This window comes from Centroberyx gerrardi, chromosome 1 (assembly GCF_048128805.1).
Source record: "Centroberyx gerrardi isolate f3 chromosome 1, fCenGer3.hap1.cur.20231027, whole genome shotgun sequence".
NCBI lineage: Eukaryota > Metazoa > Chordata > Actinopteri > Beryciformes > Berycidae > Centroberyx > Centroberyx gerrardi.
Genome location: NC_135997.1, coordinates 23,805,315 through 23,827,349, shown reverse-complemented (window position 1 = coordinate 23,827,349; position 22,035 = coordinate 23,805,315). Strand labels below are relative to the sequence as shown.

At 43.2% G+C, this 22,035-nt stretch overlaps 1 protein-coding gene across 1 annotated transcript in view; it reads left to right on the top strand.

Moving 5' to 3' along the window:
- The window catches only part of myo5aa (myosin VAa), a 65,711-nt gene extending 46,289 nt beyond the window's left edge, over positions 1-19,422 (top strand). The window contains exons 26-41 of the mRNA XM_078291863.1: positions 477-611; positions 1,258-1,314; positions 1,832-2,059; positions 2,804-2,812; positions 4,174-4,274; positions 6,369-6,449; positions 8,383-8,581; positions 10,764-10,857; positions 11,014-11,163; positions 11,450-11,604; positions 12,116-12,205; positions 12,623-12,773; positions 13,035-13,317; positions 14,087-14,261; positions 14,498-14,578; positions 15,220-19,422. Of these exons, the coding sequence (XP_078147989.1) occupies positions 477-611; positions 1,258-1,314; positions 1,832-2,059; positions 2,804-2,812; positions 4,174-4,274; positions 6,369-6,449; positions 8,383-8,581; positions 10,764-10,857; positions 11,014-11,163; positions 11,450-11,604; positions 12,116-12,205; positions 12,623-12,773; positions 13,035-13,317; positions 14,087-14,261; positions 14,498-14,578; positions 15,220-15,372 (2,142 nt within the window). The 3' untranslated portion in view covers positions 15,373-19,422. The remainder of the gene's footprint in view (positions 1-476; positions 612-1,257; positions 1,315-1,831; positions 2,060-2,803; positions 2,813-4,173; positions 4,275-6,368; positions 6,450-8,382; positions 8,582-10,763; positions 10,858-11,013; positions 11,164-11,449; positions 11,605-12,115; positions 12,206-12,622; positions 12,774-13,034; positions 13,318-14,086; positions 14,262-14,497; positions 14,579-15,219) is intronic.
- The last annotated feature ends 2,613 nt before the right edge of the window (positions 19,423-22,035 follow it).

Sequence of the window (22,035 nt, the reverse complement as noted above, 5' to 3'; positions counted from 1 at the left end):
TTGCCGACATGAAACTAAAGCACAATGTTGGTTAGAATTTAATTTGTTGATCAAGAACTTACTAAACAAATAGTAATGTTTTTAAACATAGTGTTGTTTTAAATAAAACAAATTTTAGGTAGCAACATTTTTCCATTTTTACAACTTGTCTACACAGCTTTTTGGAATAAAACCTTTCTAATAAAAATGGAAACTTTTATTCTGAAAACCAACTCATGTCAGCTTCATCCAGGTTGTCCAGCTCGAGGGGAAATTTTCTTGTTGTTCAGTTAACTACACAATTCAAGAGATTTGGTAAAACTATGACACTGTGACAGATTTTGTTTTGCTTCAGTAGTCGCCACTTAAATGTATTTCAGTCACATTCTAATAACTACTCCCTTTCCTAGCATTCATAGCCTTTCATGAAAAGGTTGGCATTAAATACGTTTCACATGGTAAATGCACTGTCCTAATGTTGTTTTTATGTCATGCAGGATGTGACACGTGGAATAGATACGTCTCTCACCCTCAAGCTGCAGAAGCGTCTCACAGAGCTGGAGCAAGAAAAGCAGTCGCTCCGCAACGAGCTGGAAAACAAAGAGGAGCAGTTCCAGCGGGCTAGAGCCAGGGTAATGAGGCACAGTAGCTCTGCTGTATGGAGCCGGACACTGAGGACTGCTGATGGGCCTGATGGGCATCGGTCCGGTCCGGCTGAGTTTCTCACTTCTTCACCCAGTGTGGGGTCGGGGTTATTAGCAAATTAAACACTTAAAGTTGCAATGGCCTTATTCCTTATTGTTGGCCTATGTATTAACCTATGGAAAAGTATTTTAAGTTCACAATTACACTGTGTAAGTACCTAATGAAAAGCTCCCTAATACATAATATAGTGTAACAACCCAATGTATCACAATTGGTTTTTTTTTACACTTTTCACTTACATTGTGTTGTTGCACCCATCATATAATGGGAAGCATTTAGGAAGTACTTATATAGTGTTATTGTGTACAGTATTTAGAATGGTTTTCCATAAGTTAATACAGAGGTTAACACACTGGAATAAAGCCTCTGTAAAGTCTCACTGAAAATGGTCAGCAGTTTCAGGCTTTAATCAGTTTGGGTTTGGATGTAGATTTGTAGGGTTTGTGTCAGGCCGGGCTCAAATGTTCAGCTCCCTGTCAAGCTGTGCTACTGTATGTGTTACAGCTACTAATGCTACAGACTGCATCCCACTCTGACAGGCTTCTTCATAATCGTGTTTTCTCCCTATTTCAGGATGATGCGGAGCATAAGAAGGCCCGCGGGGCAGAGCTGGAGTACGAGTCCCTGAAGGTAAGACGTCACAGCCGGGCTAAATGGATAAAGCTTGAGTGCCTGACAGGACGGTCTTAGACAGACAGCTAAGCCTGACTGCAGATAGGAGAGTCAAGTGTTAATGCGGCAGCACTGCCACATGCTCTCCCACTATTTCCCATGGTTCCAGAGCGCGACTTACTCCAAAGTAATCCTTGCTTTGAATATGTTATGGTAGCATCACAATAACTGCTTGGTAGTAACTGCTGGAGTAGTACACTTCATGTTTTCAATGCCTCAGTCTGATTGAAAACTAAACTAACTAGGGATGCTAGGGATGACTTGGGATATTAGGATTGACACTTTGAAGAGTTTATTGCTCAAAACTTACAGAGCTTGCTACCAAATAGGTTTAGCATCCAACAGAGCCAACTAGACTCAAGAGCTAGACACCACATTTCTTTAATTGATGTCCTTAAAAAGCTTTAAAAAGCCCCATTCTTCACCCCTAACTATGACCAAAACCCCTCTGACACTAAACCCTTCCACTCCTCAGCGCCAGGAGCTGGAGTCGGAGAACAAGAAGCTTAAACATGACCTGGCGGAGATGAGGCAAAGCCTGCTGGGTAACGTAGCCGCAGGCGCCGGGGCTCCGGGCTCCCCGGCCTACAAGGTGCTCCTGGACCAGCTCAACGCCTCCTGTGAGGAGCTGGAGGTCCGCAAGGAGGAGGTGCTGATCCTGCGCTCCCAGCTGGTCAGCCAGAAGGAGGCCATGCAGCACAAGGTGAACGCCTCCTTCCACCTCTTTAGTCTTCTCAGAGTTAGGACAGGCAGAGGGAAAGGGGGGCTTTTCTCTCTCAGTACCTTTTCTCAACAATGAATTAGCCCAATATTCAGCCTGTATCTAAAATAAGCATCCACATGTAATTAGTTAAAAACAAGACATTTCAGTGTTGTAAGCATACATTATGAAATGTATCCACCTCATAATCTCCACAAGGTTATGTTTTCACCGCTGTCTGTTTGTTTGTTTGTCTGTTAGCAAGATATCTCAAAAAGTTACAAACGGATTTGGCTGAAATTTGGTGGACAAATAGCCCTTGGGCCAAGGATCAGTTGATTAGATTTTGGTGATTTTCCATTATTAGACAATTTTCTGTTTTTTTAGCCATAACTCTTATGCTGCGTTCATGTGCTGGTGGGAAAGCCCAGCATCTTGGACTTCTAAGCCAGCTGCTAAACAGCATTGCATTTACGTGCTATTTTTGTCAGAAAATCAAACCTAGAAGACAAATGATAAACAAACATAACCTGCTATGGAGGCTGCAGCTTTGCAAGTTGGAGAATTGCTCAGCGTTGGCAGAGGTTTGCGCTCTATTGAGTGCCTTCAAGTTAAGTGTTTGGTTTTAGGGCAAAATTTGGACAAAATATAACCAGGTCATTTTTTCATAGCTATCTAGTGTTTTCACTGTACCTCAGTGTGTCTAACTGTCTCTACATTCTCTCCTCCATCCATGCTTTCCCTCAGGATGAGAAGGTACAGTTGAAAAACTCCATCATGCATGAGTATTTGACACTGACATTTACCATGGCTCGTATGTATAAAACCTCTTTGAGAAAGAAATCTGATACAGAATCAGTTTGACCTTTCACCTCAGACATGGTGACTAAGTAAAAGAGGCCCACACAGTGTTTCTTCTGTCCTCATTCGCTAGTGGTGCAGCACCACATCATGAATATTACAACCACTGGGGCCACCCATAACATTACAGAGGAAACAGTTGATCCATGTCACCAATACTAGATCAGCACCTTGCTCTAAGAGGCTTTATACATACAGACCCAGTCATCTTCAAGCTGTAGTTTGAATCATTTTGTGTGTCTCATCCTTGTCTGGGTGAATGCACTCATCCACCATTTGTTTTCGCTTGAAGTCACAGACGCTGCCCCTCGATGGCAGCTTTGCAGTAGCCATTTTGCATCCCACCTAGTCTGTAATACATTTGAGGATGAAAAATGGTGAAAACAAGCAATACATTTGCATGCATAATGCTGTACACATGACAGAGTGAAAGGTAAAAGCAAAGGGTTAGTGTAAGAAGAACAACAACACACACTGGATTTTTGCTTTTACTCTAAAACTGTCTACAAACATTTTGAAAGGGACTGATACTGTTGGCCAGTATCTGTATCTGTTAACCTACGTGTAAATTATTTGTTCTGCTGTTGACTTGCAAAACAAATACATGGCATGACAGAGTGTCTGCTGTAGGTTATAGCAGAGTGATGCATATATGTGCAGGCCGTCTCACACCTCTCTGAATTGACCATTAACAACATGCTAAGCTCTCAGCATTGTCAGGAACATGTAACAGAACCTCCCACTGTATCTCTTAAAAACCCGAACAAGAGGCCATCGCTGTGAAGAGAGGCTCCCGGCAGACAGACAGCTTAAGTGCAGGCAGTGCGACACTTGATGGCTTGTCACCAGCTGAGCCCGGGGCTCCTGCTGGGTGATAATCGTCACTGTAAAAGGACAGTTGTGCCCGCCAGCTACACTCCAGCTGGCAGGGAGCCGACGACACATATGCTGACTGCACACAGTGGAATGTGAACATGCATATTAATGGGACTATTAATATGCAGGGCCTTGCTTGTTTACATTCATACACATTAGCTGTGTGTTAGCTTAGGATTATGGTAATAATGTTTATGATGCAGCATCATAAAGTGCTGTCACTACATTACAAATCCACCGTGACCTTCTTACTGGGTAAGCAGTTGTTAGCAGCCAAGTTACTCTCTAAATGTGGCGTTCTTCTTTCTCTCTCTCTCTCATCCTCTGTTCTCTTTAATAACTCCTACCCATATTCTCTCTCCCTCTCTCCTCTTCTGTAGGAGACCATGACCGAGCCTTCTCACTATGTTGAGGATGTGTCCAAACTGAAGGACTCTGATGAAATCAAGCAAGCTTACGTTGGCCTCAAAGATACCAACAGGTACTGTATTACCACTAGTACTCTTCCCCCATCTCTATTCTTTACTTTACACATGTTGAATTCACTCTCAGGTGACTCCCACCCTCCTATCTTTTATCCATCTGGTGTACTTTCTTGGCTTATAGAGCTCTAGTTTTGTTGTAAACACTGCAATGATGTATGTGAAAGAAGTATGTGTGTGTGTGTGTGTGTGTGTGTGTGTGTGTGTGTGTGTGTGTGTTTCTGCACATGCCACCAACCAAGAGTGTGTGTGTTTGTGAACGCCTCTCTTTGTTCTGTGCAGATCTCCTAGGTTCTTGCGTAAGCCGCTGGAAGTGAATGAGCTCCTGAGTAGGCTCAGGTAACCAATGAGACGTGGCCTATGCATCATGGGACGGAGCATGCATGGCCACGCTGTCGCTGAACAAAGTCGGAAGGGTTACATGTGGCTGAGATTAGCTGAAATGGCTGAATCCACATTGTACTGTTGATGAAAGCTTGGTTAGCTTTGCGTAGCGCGTCTGCCCTAACCGCATGTGGAATAACATGCCAGCTCTAGCCTCAGTCTGTTCTGTGTTCTGTCTTGGTTTCACATTAACAGCACTGGGATGTTCATTGACCAGTGTTCACTGAAAGTTAAGGGTGTGTATTTGACTTTAAAGTCAATTTTCAAACTTCTTTTACTGGGCATTTTGGGGAAATGTAGGATAAATGTGTTACTTTTGGCCGCTGTGGCAGACCTGCATGAATCTTATAGTTCAGTATGAGTTATAGTGGTGTTTCTTAAACCATAGGCCAGCACCCAAAATAGTTTCTGGTGGGCTCCCACATGGCTAAGGTCCTAGTCTGAGACAAAATGTGATTTAGAGAGTTAGAGAGTTAGAGAATTGAAGAACACCTTAATCACAGTATATACAACACCATAGGTTAAATCCAGGTTGCAGCATGGAAGCATGGAAATGTCTGAGTTAAACAAGGAATTTTCTTTATTTAAGTAAAGGTTGATACAATGACTTCTTTATACACTGATGGCCCAGCAGTGATGCAGTAGGTTTGAGGCTGTTGTAGGAGGCCTCCTGTCTCAGCTCTATGGAATGAACTTGGCTTGAACCCTGCATGAAAACACCAGTTTGTTTCTTTTGTTTATGAAGGCAGAGATACGCAGCATCATTTTAAGGCATTTTATGGTAATACACAACAGTGCCAACAGTTCGTTCACAGTACTTTTACTCCTTTTAACCCAGCATGTTATCCATGGTGATTTTGTTCCATTATCAGTTCCCCTTCTTCTGTAGGCAGTGTTGCTCGTCTCATTTGCCTCAAAATGCTGCACACAGACAGTATCATGCTGGTAAGATAGACATAAAAAATCAAAAAGATATTCTAATGTGTCTAGGCAACACAATTTTTCAATATGATTAAAGCAACAATGTTGAGGCAACTCCTTCGGACTGTTACTCATCAAAGCTGCCCAAAAACTTGTGCTGTGTATCGCTGCCTGCCTTTAACTCCCTCTGTGTCTCTCATGTTGCTTCATTGTTGTTTGTAACCTTTTTTGTTCCTGATGTTCAACTCCCATCTCTATGTTCACACACTGACATTTGGTGTCAATCGTAGTTGTCAACCTCAACAAATCAGAATCATAAAAGTACAAGAATATATTCCATTCAGAAAGTGACATAGGTCTAAAATATACACAAGTCAAGAATATGCATGTAACACTCCATATATACAAGAAAGCATTCTATCTCTATTTGCATTCAAGGCAGCATGGCATGGCCGTCGGTTGCAGCCGCAAGTGAGAATCCAGCAGTGCAATGAAACGGCATAACATGAGTTAGCTGCACTCAGTGTGAGGGAAATGCATTGAATCAGTCCTGGAATAAATCAATATTACAGCCAGGTTTGTATCACAGCTGCACCTTCTTCATGGCAACAGTATAGAAGGCCCAAGGCTGTTGCATGCACACATCAACATACAGACACACCAGATTATTCTCGTTCACTTTTGCTGCAGCCGCAACCACATACTGTCACCCACCCACACATCCCACCCCACCCCACCCTGTTTTGTCATTCTGCTTTTCATGTTCCTTTGTGTTCTGTGTCGGTCAGATCCCCCACTCCAGACTTCCATAAGCTGAATGAGGACGGAGAGCTGTGGCTGGTATATCAGGGGTTAAAGGAGACCAACAGGTGTAACTGTGTTCTCAACGCAAGTGTGTTTGCGAGCATGGCGTGTTTGCCCTTCTCACAGGAAAGGATGTGTGCTCCTGTGTTCCTTCCTTTAGATACTTTCCTTTTTCTGCCACACTTTCTCTCTCACTCTTTCTCTTCGGTTAATTATGTCCAGAGCCATATATCTAAAAAGATTTATGTTGTGGAAATGAGCAGGGCTCCTATACTGCCCTACAAAGGCAAACAGCAGGTTTAACAGCACTACTAGGTTATGTGTTTCAAAGGTTACTACAAGGGTTTGGGTTTCATACAGTCCACTTCGATTCCAACAATATAGTAGGGCTGGAGATACATTTTGAACTCATTTTTCTCAGGTTCACTTCTTGCGCAGGACAATACTTTGTTTAGTTTCCAGTGCTTCCTAGATACAATGTTCAGTGAGCTGATGTTGCTAAGCAACTAAGTTTGGCTGATATTGCTCAGCAACTATGTTTAGTTCCAGGAAGTAGAAACTGAATCGCTGAGTTAGGGTTAAAATTGTTCCAGTCCCCTAAGTGCTGCATTGCATCTTTTCTAGATACAAGGCTTTGGTTTTGTCTTGTTCATAGCCTCATGTAGCAGGATCCGTCTGTCCTCCTGACACTGTCTCTCTCACTAACCGCTTATCACTCACTCATAATGACGATGTGTAGACTTTTGTAGCTACATGTAACTCAACATCCATTGCAGACCTCAAATAGTGTTTACAAAAAAACTTTATGCTTTGTTTTATTCCACTTTGGGTGCCAGATGGGTGGGGTTTGCCACAAAATGAGTGCCAGAAAGACAATCAAAGCAATTTACAGTCATTTTAGGATGCTTATACTTTTCTTTGGTAACCTACCTGCCAATGTATGAGTTGTCCAGATGCGGTAAACTCCACCCACCTGCTTCACCAAGTAGCTCAAAACAAACGCTAAGAATTATTTGCAAACACTGTTTGACTCGGATCTGATACATGGTCATTGCTCCACCTTGAACTGTCACCTCCGCTAACTCTCCTCTTTGCCGATGTTTCTCTCAAAATCACACACAGGGAGAAAAACATGAAACTTTTTTGATCAAACTTTTCAGAATTTCCCCAACCGATTTTAATTTCTTTGCTGCTGCAGATTGAATGTTGGTTGGCTACTTGCCAAAGTGGCTTGTACTGCAAGCTAACATTGTGACTTTCCCTGTAGGGAAAATCTGTTTTTGAGTACCCCATTTTAATTTTTATTATTATTATACATTTTTATTGTTTATATTAACTGTTGGTTCTACCTCTGCTTCTAAGCATGCGTCAGCAGTTGGGTTTATCATTCTTACCGCTGCTGATTCAGTCATAGACTTTTGACCGGAGTTTCTCCGAGACAGAGAGGAGAGTGGAGCTTTATGAATAAACGAACCTCATTCAGACAGACTGGGCTGTTGATAGTGTCTGTACAGCATGCTGCTGCCCTGTCACTACACTACAGGTGGAAAACTGAAGTCTTCTCATCCACTCACCACTAGGAGTCTCTCTCTCACTCTCTTTTTCTTTTACTCACTCTTGCTATGATGCTGATTTTGTTTTCCCCTCTCTCCTCAATTTCTACCCTCTCTCCTATTATCCCTATTCTTTCTTCCCCCCACTTTGCATACTCCCACATTCCTTTTCTCCCTCCATCTCCTCCTCGCTCCGTCCCCCTCTCTATCCGGTCACTTCATTCAACTCCCTCTTACTCTCCACTCTTTCCTCTGATCCCCCACACTCCCTCTATCACACACCTTCCCTCTCCTCCCTTCTCCTTCCTCCGTCACTTTCTCCTCATCCTTTTCCATCTCCTCTCTACATCTTCTTACCCCCCCGTGTTTCTTCTGTCACACACTCCTCCTCCTCCTCCTCCCTTCTCCTTCCCTCTCCTTTCCGTCTCCCTCCTATCCTCCCCAGGTTGCTGGAGTCCCAGCTGCAGACTCAGCGGCGTAGCTATGACAACGAGGTGGAGGCGTTGCGTGGCGAGCTGCAGAACGTCAAGGAGGAGAACAACCGTCAGCAGCAGCTCTTGGCCCAGAACCTCCAGCTGCCCCCGGAGGCCCGAATCGAGGCCAGTCTGCAACACGAGATCACCAGGCTCACCAACGAGAACCTGGTACGCCACGACACACACACACACATACAGACTAGGGTGGGGTATGTGCAATTTTTTTCACAAATTGAATAATGACATGAACTCAAAGAATCAAATAGTCGAAAATGTTTGTTTTTTATATGTAGTCACACCGATGTCTTGCAACGTGAAAGTCACATGCTCCCCATAACAGGTCCATCTGATTTAGCCTATGATGAAAACTAAAGACAACCTCAATGAAAATGACACCAATAGGCCTGATCTGATTTAAAATGAATGGGGGAAAAAATCACAACCCCTTACTTACTATGTTTGAGCCTGGGTCTTCCACATTGGAAAACCCTCTCACTGTGCACAGAGGTGGGAGGAATGACAAGAAACTGTTTAGCCAGGACACCAAATCTCTTGAAATGGTTTCCGTTCCTCTGCCACCGTACAGTAGATTTTGGTTGGGCAAAAGTCAATTTCAGCATCCCTTTTGGGTAATCTCATGCCCATCCCTAATACAGAGACACACACTGGTATATGTACAGCACTAGCACCCACCAAATGGTGCGCCGCAACACACACAGGCATAAATATGCACAGGCATGACTAGATATACTACAAACACACTTCTACATGGAGAGCACAGGATCAACCATTTCACAACAAGAATCTGCTATACAACAACACATGTACACATAAAGACACACATACAGTATACACCTGTACAAAGACAGCACAATATCACCTACTCACCAAGAAGAAAACCTGGTACATCTGACACACACACACACACACACACAGCTGCTCTTTTACACTGATACACAACAGCAAAATGTCACCTGGCTCACTATGGAGAGCCAGGTATGTCGCAACACACACTCATATGGCCTATATACATACACATATATACTGTATATACAGGGTTTGGAAGGTAACTTTTCAATGTAATCCATCACAGAATACTGATTACCTGCACAAATTGTGTTCAGTAACATAATTCACTCAAATGATGTAGTTTTATTGCTTCTTGATTACATTTGGATTGCCCTTCCTTCAAAATCCATAGGAAATTAAGTTACACTGACAAAGGATTCTAATTTGCAAACACACACATTGTGTCACATACATACAGTAATAAGTAGAGCATGGCACTAATACTGATAGGGTTGGTGGTTCCAGTCCCACCGGGGCCACCCAGGCAAAAAATCAAAGGCTCTTTGAATTAAAGCAGCCGCCAAATGCCCCTGTATGACACACACTCACCTGTGTGGATGGTGTCGCCTGACAGGAAATCTTGGCTGACGACCCCACAGCATCCCGAGAGGCTCGAGTCACCATTTTACGACGGATGGTTGTATGTAGAGACAGCGTGTCTATGCACCTGTGTGTGAATGTCTGTGTGTATGCATGTGTGTTCAAACTAACTGAGAGGTGTGTGTTCAGTGTGATGTCGGCTCTAACTCCCTACAGCAGTGTCTTCTAACTCACGGCGGAGCGGCTCTGCACCCTGTTCTCTCTCCTAACAGCCAGCAGGCAAATCCTGCAGCAATCAGCTCAGCAACCCTCCTCTTGATTTGAGATCCCCTTGTTCTTTCACACTCGCTGAGTGACACAAGACGGTTTGCCAAAGAGGAATACTCACATTTTCCAAGACAGTGTTGAATGATCTCATGGCATAGTACAATTTCTCCTTTATGTACAAAAAGTATTCAAATTTGTGAATATTATTGATAATTTGGTTTTAAGTAATTTAATTTACAAAGATATCAGCTTTAGCCAGTATTCATTTCAGCTGAATGTCTATTGACAGTAAGTAAAAAATTTGCTACTCTTGGACAACAATTGAAAAAGCTTTAATATTTAAACCTGACAGCTTTTGGCTGCAAAAGCCTTTATTCATTCCTTTGGTTGTTTTGATTCATGCATCTTGGCGGAGCTGCAAGGCTCTGGCAGATTTTTTGCCGTATTTACAAGAAGTGGAAGAGCTGGCCAGTGCAAAGCCATTTGTCATGCATACATGTAGAGAGTGCCATTCGAAAGTGTTGGAGTGTTCCTCTTTGCCACCAGGGGGCGACAGCCTCAAGGCAGCCTGAGCTTCTGTCTGCACCCTTGATGTGGTGGACCAAGATAGACCTCTTCCCTCACTGTTCTCTTGCTTCTCTCTCTCTCTCTCTCTCTCTCTCTCTCTCTCTCTCTCTCTCTCTCTCTCTCTCAGGATCTAATGGAGCAGCTGGAGAAGCAGGACCGAACCATCCGCAAGCTCAAGAAGCAGCTGAAGGTTTACTCCAAGAGGATTGGAGAGATGGGAGGTACGAATCATCGCAGGCAGCAAAGTATTGTAGCAGAATTGAGAAATGTATTGTGACAACAGAGGAGTGTCTGTCTGGATCATGTGTCTGTATCTCAGTGTGTGTTGTGTGTGTGCTGTTGTATTACCTGACAAACCTTCCTTGTGTGTCTCCCAGCGGGTCAGGCGGAGGGCCAGACGTCCCCAGGGCAGATGGTGGATGAGCCCATCCGTCCCGTCAACATCCCCCGCAGGGAGAAGGACTTCCAGGGAATGCTGGAGTACAAGAAGGAGGATGAGCTCAAACTGGTCAAGAACCTCATTCTAGGTCAGAACTGGTGATAAATATCAATTGCAGTAACCAAACTAGTAAAGACTAAGTGTTCATTGGGGGGTTTACTAAGATCCAAGGTCCATGGGGGCAGAGTAAAGATGCAGAAAAAAATCCAGCAAGTCTCAGTAATTATTCATTCTTCAACCAATCACAATTCAGGGCAATGTTCAAAACTAAGGGTTAATGGGCCTTGTCTTGTGACTTGGTATGATAGCAACAACTGTTCATCTGATGCTAGCCTTGATCCAGGTCTAAACTCATGTCTCCTCTCTCTCTACAGAGCTGAAGCCTCGCGGCGTAGCGGTGAATCTGATCCCAGGTTTGCCAGCCTACATCCTGTTCATGTGTCTGAGACATGCAGACTATGTCAATGATGACCAGAAGGTCCGCACTCTGCTCACCTCAACCATCAACAGCATCAAGAAGATCCTAAAGGTGTGTGTGTGTGTGTCGGTGTGTGTCGGTGTGTGTCTGTGTTCTGTGTGAACCAGTAGTGCTCACAGGAAGTACGAGATAATGAAAATCCTACAAAGGGATGATAGTTTTCTTGGTTTTCCTGGTGTTTGACTGGATCTTGATGTGTATATACACAAAGACTTTTCATGAATTGAGTTATTCCAGCATCATTTTAGGGTTAGGAGTTAAGGCTGGGGCTACATTTAGGGTTAGGTTAGGTTTAGACCATTTAGTAGATTGGGCTCAAGGAATTAATGTAAGTCAGTCAGTGGAATGGCCTTGCAATGATGGTAATACCAACTATTGAGTGATTGTGTGTGTTGGTGCATGCACCAGGCCAGTGAGCATGCATGTATGAACAATATGAGTGGCTATGACTGGATTCAGTCAGTGTTGTGGCTGAGTCCTGTTGTCAGTAAGTCGATTGGAGTATGTCTGATGAGTCGATGTGTGTTTACTGACTATAGTTTGTTTTTCCTCGTCCTGTCAGAAACGAGGAGATGACTTTGAGACCGTCTCCTTCTGGCTGTCCAACACCTGCCGCTTCTTACACTGTCTGAAACAATACAGCGGAGACGAGGTGAGACTAACACACTCGCACAGATACACACAAACACTGCTGAAGTACATTGCAGTTAATTCGTTTGTTAAAAAGAAGGGATTGAAAGTGTGGCTACACTTGTGAGTAACACAATAATAAAAAAGTACAGAATGAATTTGGGATTGGTACCGGAGTTTCAATCAATTCAGTTACAAACTTAGTGTTTTGCGACGTCTATAAAGATCATGCATACATACATAAATATCATGGATTATTACTCTGGATTATTGGATTGTTAAAACGGAATTGCTACAGAAAAAACATTGGTAAAATCTTACCAATTCACCGCCCTACTCATAAACACACACTCATTTTTTCACTTTTGTAATTTGTTAACCTGTATATGTGTGTGTGTGTGTGTGTGTGTGTGTGTGTGTGTGTGTGTGTGTGTCTCAGGCCTTCATGAAGCACAACACATCGAGGCAGAACGAACATTGTCTGTCCAACTTCGACCTGGCAGAGTACAGACAGGTGATCAGCGACCTGGCCATCCAGATCTACCAACAGCTCATCAAATGCATGGAGAACATCCTCCAGCCCATGATAGGTAGGGTGTGTGTGTGTGTGTGTGTGTGTGTGTACGTATGTGTGCCTGTGCTTGTGCAAGCTTATGTGTGTGTTTGTGTATGTAATAATAATAACAATAACAGTTCTGCTGTAATAATATTTTCACAGTACTCTTGAGTTTGCTTGCAGAGCCTTTTGTTAGCGTGCATGCATAAATTAATGTATTCTACATATGTGCATGATAGCTTACTATTACGTGTGTGTGTGTGTGTGTGTGTGTGTGTGTGTGTGTTCCCTGCAGTCTCCGGCATGCTGGAGCACGAGACCATCCAGGGAGTGTCGGGGGTGAAGCCCACTGGCCTCCGTAAGCGGACGTCCAGCATCGCCGACGAGGGCACCTACACCCTGGACTCCATCCTGCGGCAGCTCAGCGCCTTCCACTCCACCATGTGCCAGCACGGCACCGACCCCGAGCTCATCAAGCAGGTGGTGAAGCAGCAGTTCTACATCATCGGAGCCGTCACCCTCAACAATCTGCTGCTGCGCAAGGACATGTGCTCCTGGAGCAAGGGCATGCAGATCAGGTAGGGGAAGTGCCGGGGTACAGAGGGGGCTGCAGAGCCGGGAGAGCCAAACTATAAGAAGAGGTCATGATTTAGTGGCATGAGATGATATTGCGTGTATATGAGGTAGACATTGTGCCCTCATTTTGGTTAATTAGACATGATGCATATAGTTCCCTCATTTTGGTTAGTTTGTACCCTCATTTTCATTATTTTGTACACAATTATTTATTATTCATTAATCATTATTTTGCACACAATTTACATGAACTAATAGTGTAGTAGTAGTAGTAGTGTAAATGTTTTTAAGCGCATGCTAGCTCATTCAGCAAGTTCTTTTACTTTTTACTACTTAATTTTACTACTTGCCATAATTAGTTGAATGTAGTGGATTGCATTGATTTATTTAGTATAGCATTGATTTATTTTGTGTAATTAACCTGATATTTTGTTGAATAAAGTTATATTCAGTTTAATCAGGCTTTTGTTAAGGTATAATGAATATACACATTTGTTAGTGTTACTTTTGGTTAAAAAAATCTGCGATGCAAGGTGTTATTTGTAAGAAACAATTGACAAAGATATCGAGAGCTAATGGGCTATACTGTCATCAATATGCAGGGATGCTGAGGGTTGTTATAGACTTTATAGTTGATCAGCTGCAAGAATTTAAATCACTCAACACGTAGAGTTTCTCTAACGTCACGTCTCTGACTGGCTCTATATTAACCTGTGTGTGTGTGTGTGTGTGTGTGTGTGTGTGTGTGTGCGTGTGTGTGTGTGTGTGCAGGTACAATGTGAGCCAGCTGGAGGAGTGGCTGAGGGACAAGAGTCTGATGGTGTGCGGAGCCAAGGAGACTCTAGAGCCTCTGATCCAGGCCGCTCAGCTCCTGCAGGTGAAGAAGAAGACTGACGAGGACGCCGAGGCCATCTGCTCCATGTGCCACGCCCTCACCACCGCTCAGGTAAACCAGCCAATCACAGCCTTCCATCAGCAGGGTACTCCATGCCCAGTAAACTTCCAGTATCCCTATTTTTGTGTGGATCTTCAATCCCCCATCCCCTGCCTAAGTCATGATATGTAAACTCATTTGTGAATACACTTAATTTTTTCTGTCTGCTTGATCCATATTTATGACCAGCACGAAACTTGTCAACTGGTTCTTTTATTAAATGAGTTCCTGTGCTTTTTCTGTTCCAGATTGTGAAAGTCCTGAACCTCTACACTCCAGTCAACGAGTTTGAGGAGAGAGTGTCTGTTGCATTCATACGAACCATACAGGTACTTTACTCCAGAAGTAGTATTATCTATACAACACAGGTTTTTGTGCATATTATTATGTAACTGTAAACAGTCGGGGGGGATGTTAGAGGGGGCATGAAGCCCCCACTGACACAAATTGATAAATGCATTCACTTAGGGTAAATATTGAATTTTAGGGGAAATGTGAGGGGCAACAAATTACCTGCCTCCCTGTTAAATTTGAACAAATTACCAAATGTAAAACTGATGATGTCCAACTTTATTGCCTTATCAACACAAAGGTTGCTAGGAATATTTCTTGGTGCTGCTGCCAGTACATTGAGTACTACATACAAACACCAACACACACCATCCAACAAGGTTACATTGTTGGATGGTGCATACAAGTGCATCAGAATTGCACCAGTAATGCATCAGTAATATGTAAAATGCATCAGTAATATCAAGGTATCTAAAAGTACATCACAGTATTAAATGTACAGAAAAAACATCAAGATTTAAGAGTTCAAATCACTAACTGATTGATTTGGGAACAGCACTTTCGCTATGGCAGACTCATGGTTCAGATATTCACTGTCTTCCAAAATGGAAATGAGCTCTTCAAATGTTTTTTTTAATTGGAGCTTCCATCTTTTCTTCTCTCCTCTCTTTCCCATCAGACCCGTTTGCGGGACCGTTGCGAGACTCCCCAGTTGCTGATGGACACGAAGATGATCTATCCAGTCACCTTCCCCTTCAACCCGTCCTCCCTGGCCCTGGAGACCATCCAGATCCCCGGCTCCCTCAACCTGATGTTCCTCACCCGTGTCTAAACCCGGACACACACGCACACACACATACTCGCACACACACACTCACACACAGCGTTACACGCACAAACACCACCCCGTGCTGAACTTTCAACATGCATCTGTACAAATTCGTACATCCTCTGAACTTAAACACGCACGCCTACACTCATGTGCACTTCCTCTCTTACGAAAACACACATCGACACACGCGATCGCCGCCGCCGGTTCAGATCGGGCCGCGGGGCGCCACCGTCCATCCACCGCTTGTATAAACGCCAGCCTCTTAGAGACGCCACAGGACCAGATCAACGCCTCCAGTACTCGCTCTCCGGTTCTTCCCCTCCGATCCGATCCGACCCCGGTTCCCCCGCGCCGTTCCCCCATGCTCCCTCCCTCCTCTGTGTTTCAACTAGCTGTTAAGGTAGCTGCTCTTCTCGTAGTCTCGTTCTCCAGTGGGAATGTACCGTTACACTTGGAGCAGTGTTTCTCAACTGGCAGGTCGGGGGCCCAAAAGCGGGTCGCAGACAACGAACATCTCAGATCGGCGGGTTGTCGTCTAGCCTGGCGTGTCGGGTCACCGCTTCATAGGTGGAGTGGAATATGACTCCCAATAGAAAACCAGTTGAGTAATACTGCAGTAAAGCTCGCTGACCACGGGCCGGGCTCCGTCCCGTACGGATCCCCATGTTCTCATTTCACTCTCTGAACACAGTCAAGCCAAGACAGAACCCGTCGTCTGTACCATATGACTTATACATATATAAATATATATAAATACGAATAATATATATATCATGCTAGGGTATTTTATTTATTGCGTTTACCTCCCGCCCCTCCCCGCCCCCTCTCTTTTTAAACTCTTTGCAGAAACTGTGTGAGATGTGCAGGATGGGACCATCGCTCCCTCGGCTTTTTCAGGCTGGGCAGGACGAACAGCTTCGTAAAAGACGGTTAGATTTAGTCCCAGGATAGGCTGTTTACGTCAATAGCAGTTTCAATACGTCGTGTTATTTAACGAGCGCCGCCGCAGTCTGTTTTTGGAAGTAGACGTTTATTTGTTAGCCGACGTATCGCGATCTTAACGTAGAGCTCTCGCTTTGTCTCGTTCGACCTGCGTTCCTGGCAGATGAAGCGGAGCGCCGATGTAGCACGGGTTTTAACTGAGGAGAGATTCAGAAGGTGCGAGGTTCAAACTCTGCCGAGGGTTTGACCCGCTGCGGTCTGTCTATACTGTTTACAGCTGTAACAAGAGCTGAGCGTCACAGGAGACACTGGTATCAACACACACACACACACACACACACACACACACACACACACACAGTACATTACTCTCGGCCTACTGCTGTATCGTAGGGGGTTTTGCACACTGGACACTCCCAGCGCTCTCCTCTCTCTGCTAGTCTTCTCTAGTCACAACTCCAGGCAGAGCTTTGAATATGTTTTACTATGATCAACTTGTAATTATTTATTTCAGTATTATTATTTTCTTGAATATCAAAGGTTATGTTTATTGCCAAGCCATGTGTCACTGAGCGAAACAGACAGAATGGTTCAGGTCTTTCTCTGCGGTTGGTTTCGGAGAGTCCGCCTCACATGTACCCACTTCTACAATAATGCCGTCTGCTCCTCCACACTTAACACTAACTGCAGCTTTGTGGACCAACTCCTCTCCCTCCTCCTACCTGTCCACCCTATGCCTTCCTCTTTAGCGCGTCAAGAAAGCACAACACGGGCTTTTGTTGCCAAAAACAACTGAACTGAATTATGGTTTTTCCACTTGGCAAGTACACCGTGCCATACTCATACTGACATAGTAAGTTATTTTTCCCCTTTGTGTTTGGTTTGGTTCAGGTACGATTCTTGGCATCCTGGTAAAGGACCCAGACATGTTTGGTACTTTCCAAGGGTGCTGCCAAGGGGCGACATCATCACATTCATGACACCTAACTCAACATACACACCTGCACAGCGCTCCAATGGAAAACCAAAAGTCGCTGATGTTGCACCACACCCATAATAGGCCCAGTATGGCTACAGCACGGGACTTGTCCAGTGGAAATGCTCCATAGCGTGCTCCATAGGTCAGCTGTGTGAGTTACCAGCCATTAACTCACATGCTACTGCGTTTATGTTTTGTTTTTTTCGTTGTTTTATTTTTTACAGAGAACAGACCTCGGTGTAGTTGAGAGTGACTGGATGAGTGTCAGGGAAATCTGCCCATGTCGTCACGGCGATAAGAGTCCTCTATCAGCGTTAACGTTATCCTCGTTGCCTCGTGTTTCGCACTTTTGGTTTGCTTTCCTTCCTGCTGTGCCGTTAGTATTACCAGTGAACCAAGTTTGCCTCTGACCCTTATATGAACCTTATTTTGCCTAACGACCTCACCCCCTTAAAGAGATATTTCACTTTGGTGGAATGTTTTCATTTCTTTTTTAGTGTGTATAAGTCTACAGGAGATTTGTGAATGGTCACCTGCCAAAATTGGCTAATGCTGGGGTCTGTAGTCAGCACCGCTTTTCTTATATTTAGTAGATAGAGAAGAGTAGATCAAGGTATAGAAGAAATTTGGCAGTTATCAATATTGATAGCTGGGAAAAACACAGTGAATCTGTTTGGCTGTCAATGTCAGAGGCTGACTGCTCCTGAGTATCTGTGGAAGTGTACATGCTGAGAAGTGTAAATATTTTACCGAGGTGAAGTATCTCATGTGACTAGACCATTCTCACTCAGACAAGCTACAAATGAAAACGAATCGTCAGTGGAGTACGGAAAAGTTACTATTTTGAATTTGTTTTGTGGTGCAGTTGTCTTTAAATATCATGTAATATCCATCTGTTTTTATTGGGACCACATGTTATGGAATTGCCTTTTTGTTACACTGTATGGATTGATAGGCGGTTCAAAGTATGGTCTGTAAAGAGTAAAGAGTACATATCTGCAGATTAGATTAAGGAAAGCAAGGCAATAACCGAAGGATTTAACCATATGAATGTTTAAAAACTGTTCATGAAGCATATGATGATTTTAGCTGCACGTTTTGGACAAAGCCTTATCTGACTTATTTGCTATCTGAATGACTTAAACACATTATCATCTTGTGATATTATTTTTTTTTGTCATGTCTGTCAGTGCAGTATTTTATTTTTTTTGTTGGAACCACTGTAAAATGGGTTTAAATCATTAAACGTGATCTTTTTTTTTTTGTGTGTTTTGATAAGGTGTCCTTTCGTCCTACAGTTGGTGTCAAAGATGAGTTACATTGTGTCAAAATGCACTTTTTAAATATTGCTGAGGAAGTCAAATAAATAGTAATGGCTATGGTCTACCTTAAAGAGAAATATTTCACACTTTAGGTTTTTTTTTTTCTTCATTCATGTGAGTCCTGCCATGTTTTTGCAGAACTGTGGCCTGTTAAGCTTCCTCTACCACATTCCCTATGTGAGTGGGACGTTTCCCTCTCAGTCAGTTAAATTTCCTGCTAATTTATTATCACTGACGCAGGCCACAGTTCAGAAGGTGAAATACCCGGATGCAGCACCAGCCTTCTCAGACTCGGTCCGGCTGTCCTTGCTGGACGTATTGATGTATTGATTGAGGAAAGGCTGGCCTGGTTTCAGACAGAGAACCACACTCGCTCACTGGCTTGTATTGCGGAGCGGAGCTGGGGCGTCCCGTTCCCCTGGGCTGCTCTTGGGCTCTCTAAGAGGAGACTAAATGTCACTCCTCATTCTCCTTTTTTACAGTTGGGAGAGCTGGTTGTACGATATGAGGTAGCCATTATAAATTATCATTGTTCTTATCAGCACTAGCATTGATCGCGCCATTTTAAATTGTTAAAAAAAAACTGGTCAAAAGATTATCATCACCCCAGCTGTTGTGGTACTGGCCCGAACATGCTGAAGCCAGCACCCATCGTTTCCTCTCTCTGACCCATGTGTACATTTGACAAACTGGACTGTTTGTAGTTTCTGGTAGCTGTGCTTAGTGAATGTGTTCACCATTAAGAAACTAAGAAACTTGGAATAAATTGTCAAATCTGTAAAAGTAAAATAAAAGAATTCAGCACTGTCTGATTGTCTGTGGGAAATCCTTTCTGTTGTTTCGTATTCTGAAGCCTTGTCAGTCCAAGAAATGTGATTATTTCAGTCGTGTAAAATGAACACACACCAGTCAGAGGGAGCAGAGATCACATATTGGTGGCACTGGAAGGCGGTGAGATTATCTTGCACAAATGGTCAAGGAAAACTGCCACTACCTTAAGTGCCTCGCAACAAAGATTTCTGGTCAGTTAGTGTATTGAATTCTTGTCAAAGTTGTTTCTTTTCTCATGATGGTTGACATCAAAATCATACAGCACACCTAATAATCCATATTGGAGATGTGTAGTTGTCTTCTGACTACATGTTGAGCTCAGTGGTCCAGAGATCAAACTCTGTCTCACTGTCCAACGTCTGTTTGCTATTTCAGTGGCTGGGAGCGGCCTGGAGCTTTCACAGGTAATCAGAGCTGGATGTAATAGATTACATGTGATGGGATTACACAAATCTTATTACAAAACAAACATGTCACATTATAGCAAACATTCGTAGAAGAGAGAAAAGTCTTTTAATTGAGATTATACACACAAATATTGAACACAATTTATAATACTGGTTTATGATGGTTGTATGATAACACTGATCAAATTGCAGTCTTTACATTATAGCAAAGTATAAATTCAGGTTTGTATGTATATGATTTTTGGAGTCAAAGTAATCCAAAAGTACCTAAAAGCAATCACGTTACATACTGGGTTGGAAGTAATCCAATGGATCAGGTTACCAACCATATACAATTTTAAATGAGTAATTTGTAATGGATTACTTTGTAAAGCCCCTTCCCAGCCTTGCAGGTAGTGTTACAGGTACGTACTGCATGTGGCCTGCAGTTAAAACCACAGCAGTGTCACAGCTTAAATGCTTCACTAAGAAGCTTACTGTTCCCTCTCTGTCCCTCTCCTCCAATCCTCTTCACTGGAAAACTCAACTTAGTCCTCCAGAGACAAATACCTGCTGTACGGGGAAAATAATTCTCTTGTGAGGTAAGATTTATATATTTATTATTCGACTTGTCTTGCCATGTGGCTGTTATTTGTGGAAATGTACTTGCTTTAGCAGATTCATATTGGTGCATTTTGAGTTGAGATATATCAGGTTGGAGTTATGGAAGCTAGTGTGAAAATCAAATAGTCAAGATATAGATGTAGATGTAGAGCATGTACAGTGTGTGACTAATAAACCACTGAGCATCTGTTTTAATTAAAAAACAAAATCTATTCTGTATAGCTGATGTGATAATGCAGTTTACACTCACAGTCAAGGCACTTCTCTTTAAAGACCATGAACAGTCTACTTATGAAGACAAATCTCAGAGCCTCTACAAACTAGAGTGAGGGCCTTAGGTGAAAATACAGTGAAAATATCATCAGCTACAACAGGTTTGTGTTTGAGCACAATGATAATGCCGATCTGTTTGAGGTGAAATGGCTGGTATATTACAATGCACACTTATAAATGTTATATATAATATTAGTGTGCATGGAAGGATTGAACGCCTTAAAACAATTAACTACTGTATCTGAAAAAGCTTTCTGAATATGTGTATGTAGGTTTTTGGGTGTACAGCTGACTAGATGTGTTTATACAAGTTTTATTAGAGGACGCTGAGGAAAATTTAGTGGTATATTTTGACTATTAATGTACAGTATACATGACATGACTGTCCTGTAAGGTAGACCAATAGTCCGTAAGCTACTGACAGGTATGTTGGAAAAGCTATAAGTTATATACTCTTATTTAGACGAAAACAAGGCACTGCTTCATTGACAAGTACAGGCCCGTCGTCAAAATGTAGCTTTTTGTGATGAGTAGCGATATTCAGTTGTTATTGAGCTTGTCAAATGTTTATCCTGTATCTCCTGTATACTGAGTGTGTACTGGATGTGTGTGGCTCCCAGAATAGCTGTGCTCCACTCCTCTCCTCTGGAGAAGGATCAGCCTGAAGTAGATTACCAACTGCTTATCTCCTGTAGAGCGTCACACACACACACACACACACACACACACACACACACACACTCACAGGCCAAGCGGTCACAGCCCAGTACAGAAATCAAAAAAGCCTCAGTCAAGACAAAAGAATCTCCCACATGTGGTTTAGCTGATAGTTTCCTCCATGCTGTGCAGAGTGTATGAGTGATAAAAACTGCAGTACTTTGGTTAATCGGTGTGTATGCGTTTGTTTGCATGTATGTGTGTGTGTGTGTGTGTGTGTGTGTGTGTGTGTGTGTGTTTTCCACAGGTGTGTTGGTGATCAGCTGCAGCCATGTGTGACCAGACGTTCATGGCCATTACCTTTGGCCCCTGCGACAGCTGCAGCAATGCGAGCCCTCTGATGAACATCTACATCAAGAGTGAGCCCATCAACTACTGCTCCTTCTGTGTGGAGATGGTACGGACCTGACTGACCTACAGAGCAACAGCAAGGTTCAGCATTCACAGCTGGACCTGTATGACCAAACGGCTGTCAATGTTTAGAGTGTCTGAAAAAAAACCCAGTATTTTTCCTACAATTTGATTTTTAAATCTAGCAAGGAACAATTTGATGGATCATTTCACCCAGTCACTTCATATTCAAGAGCTT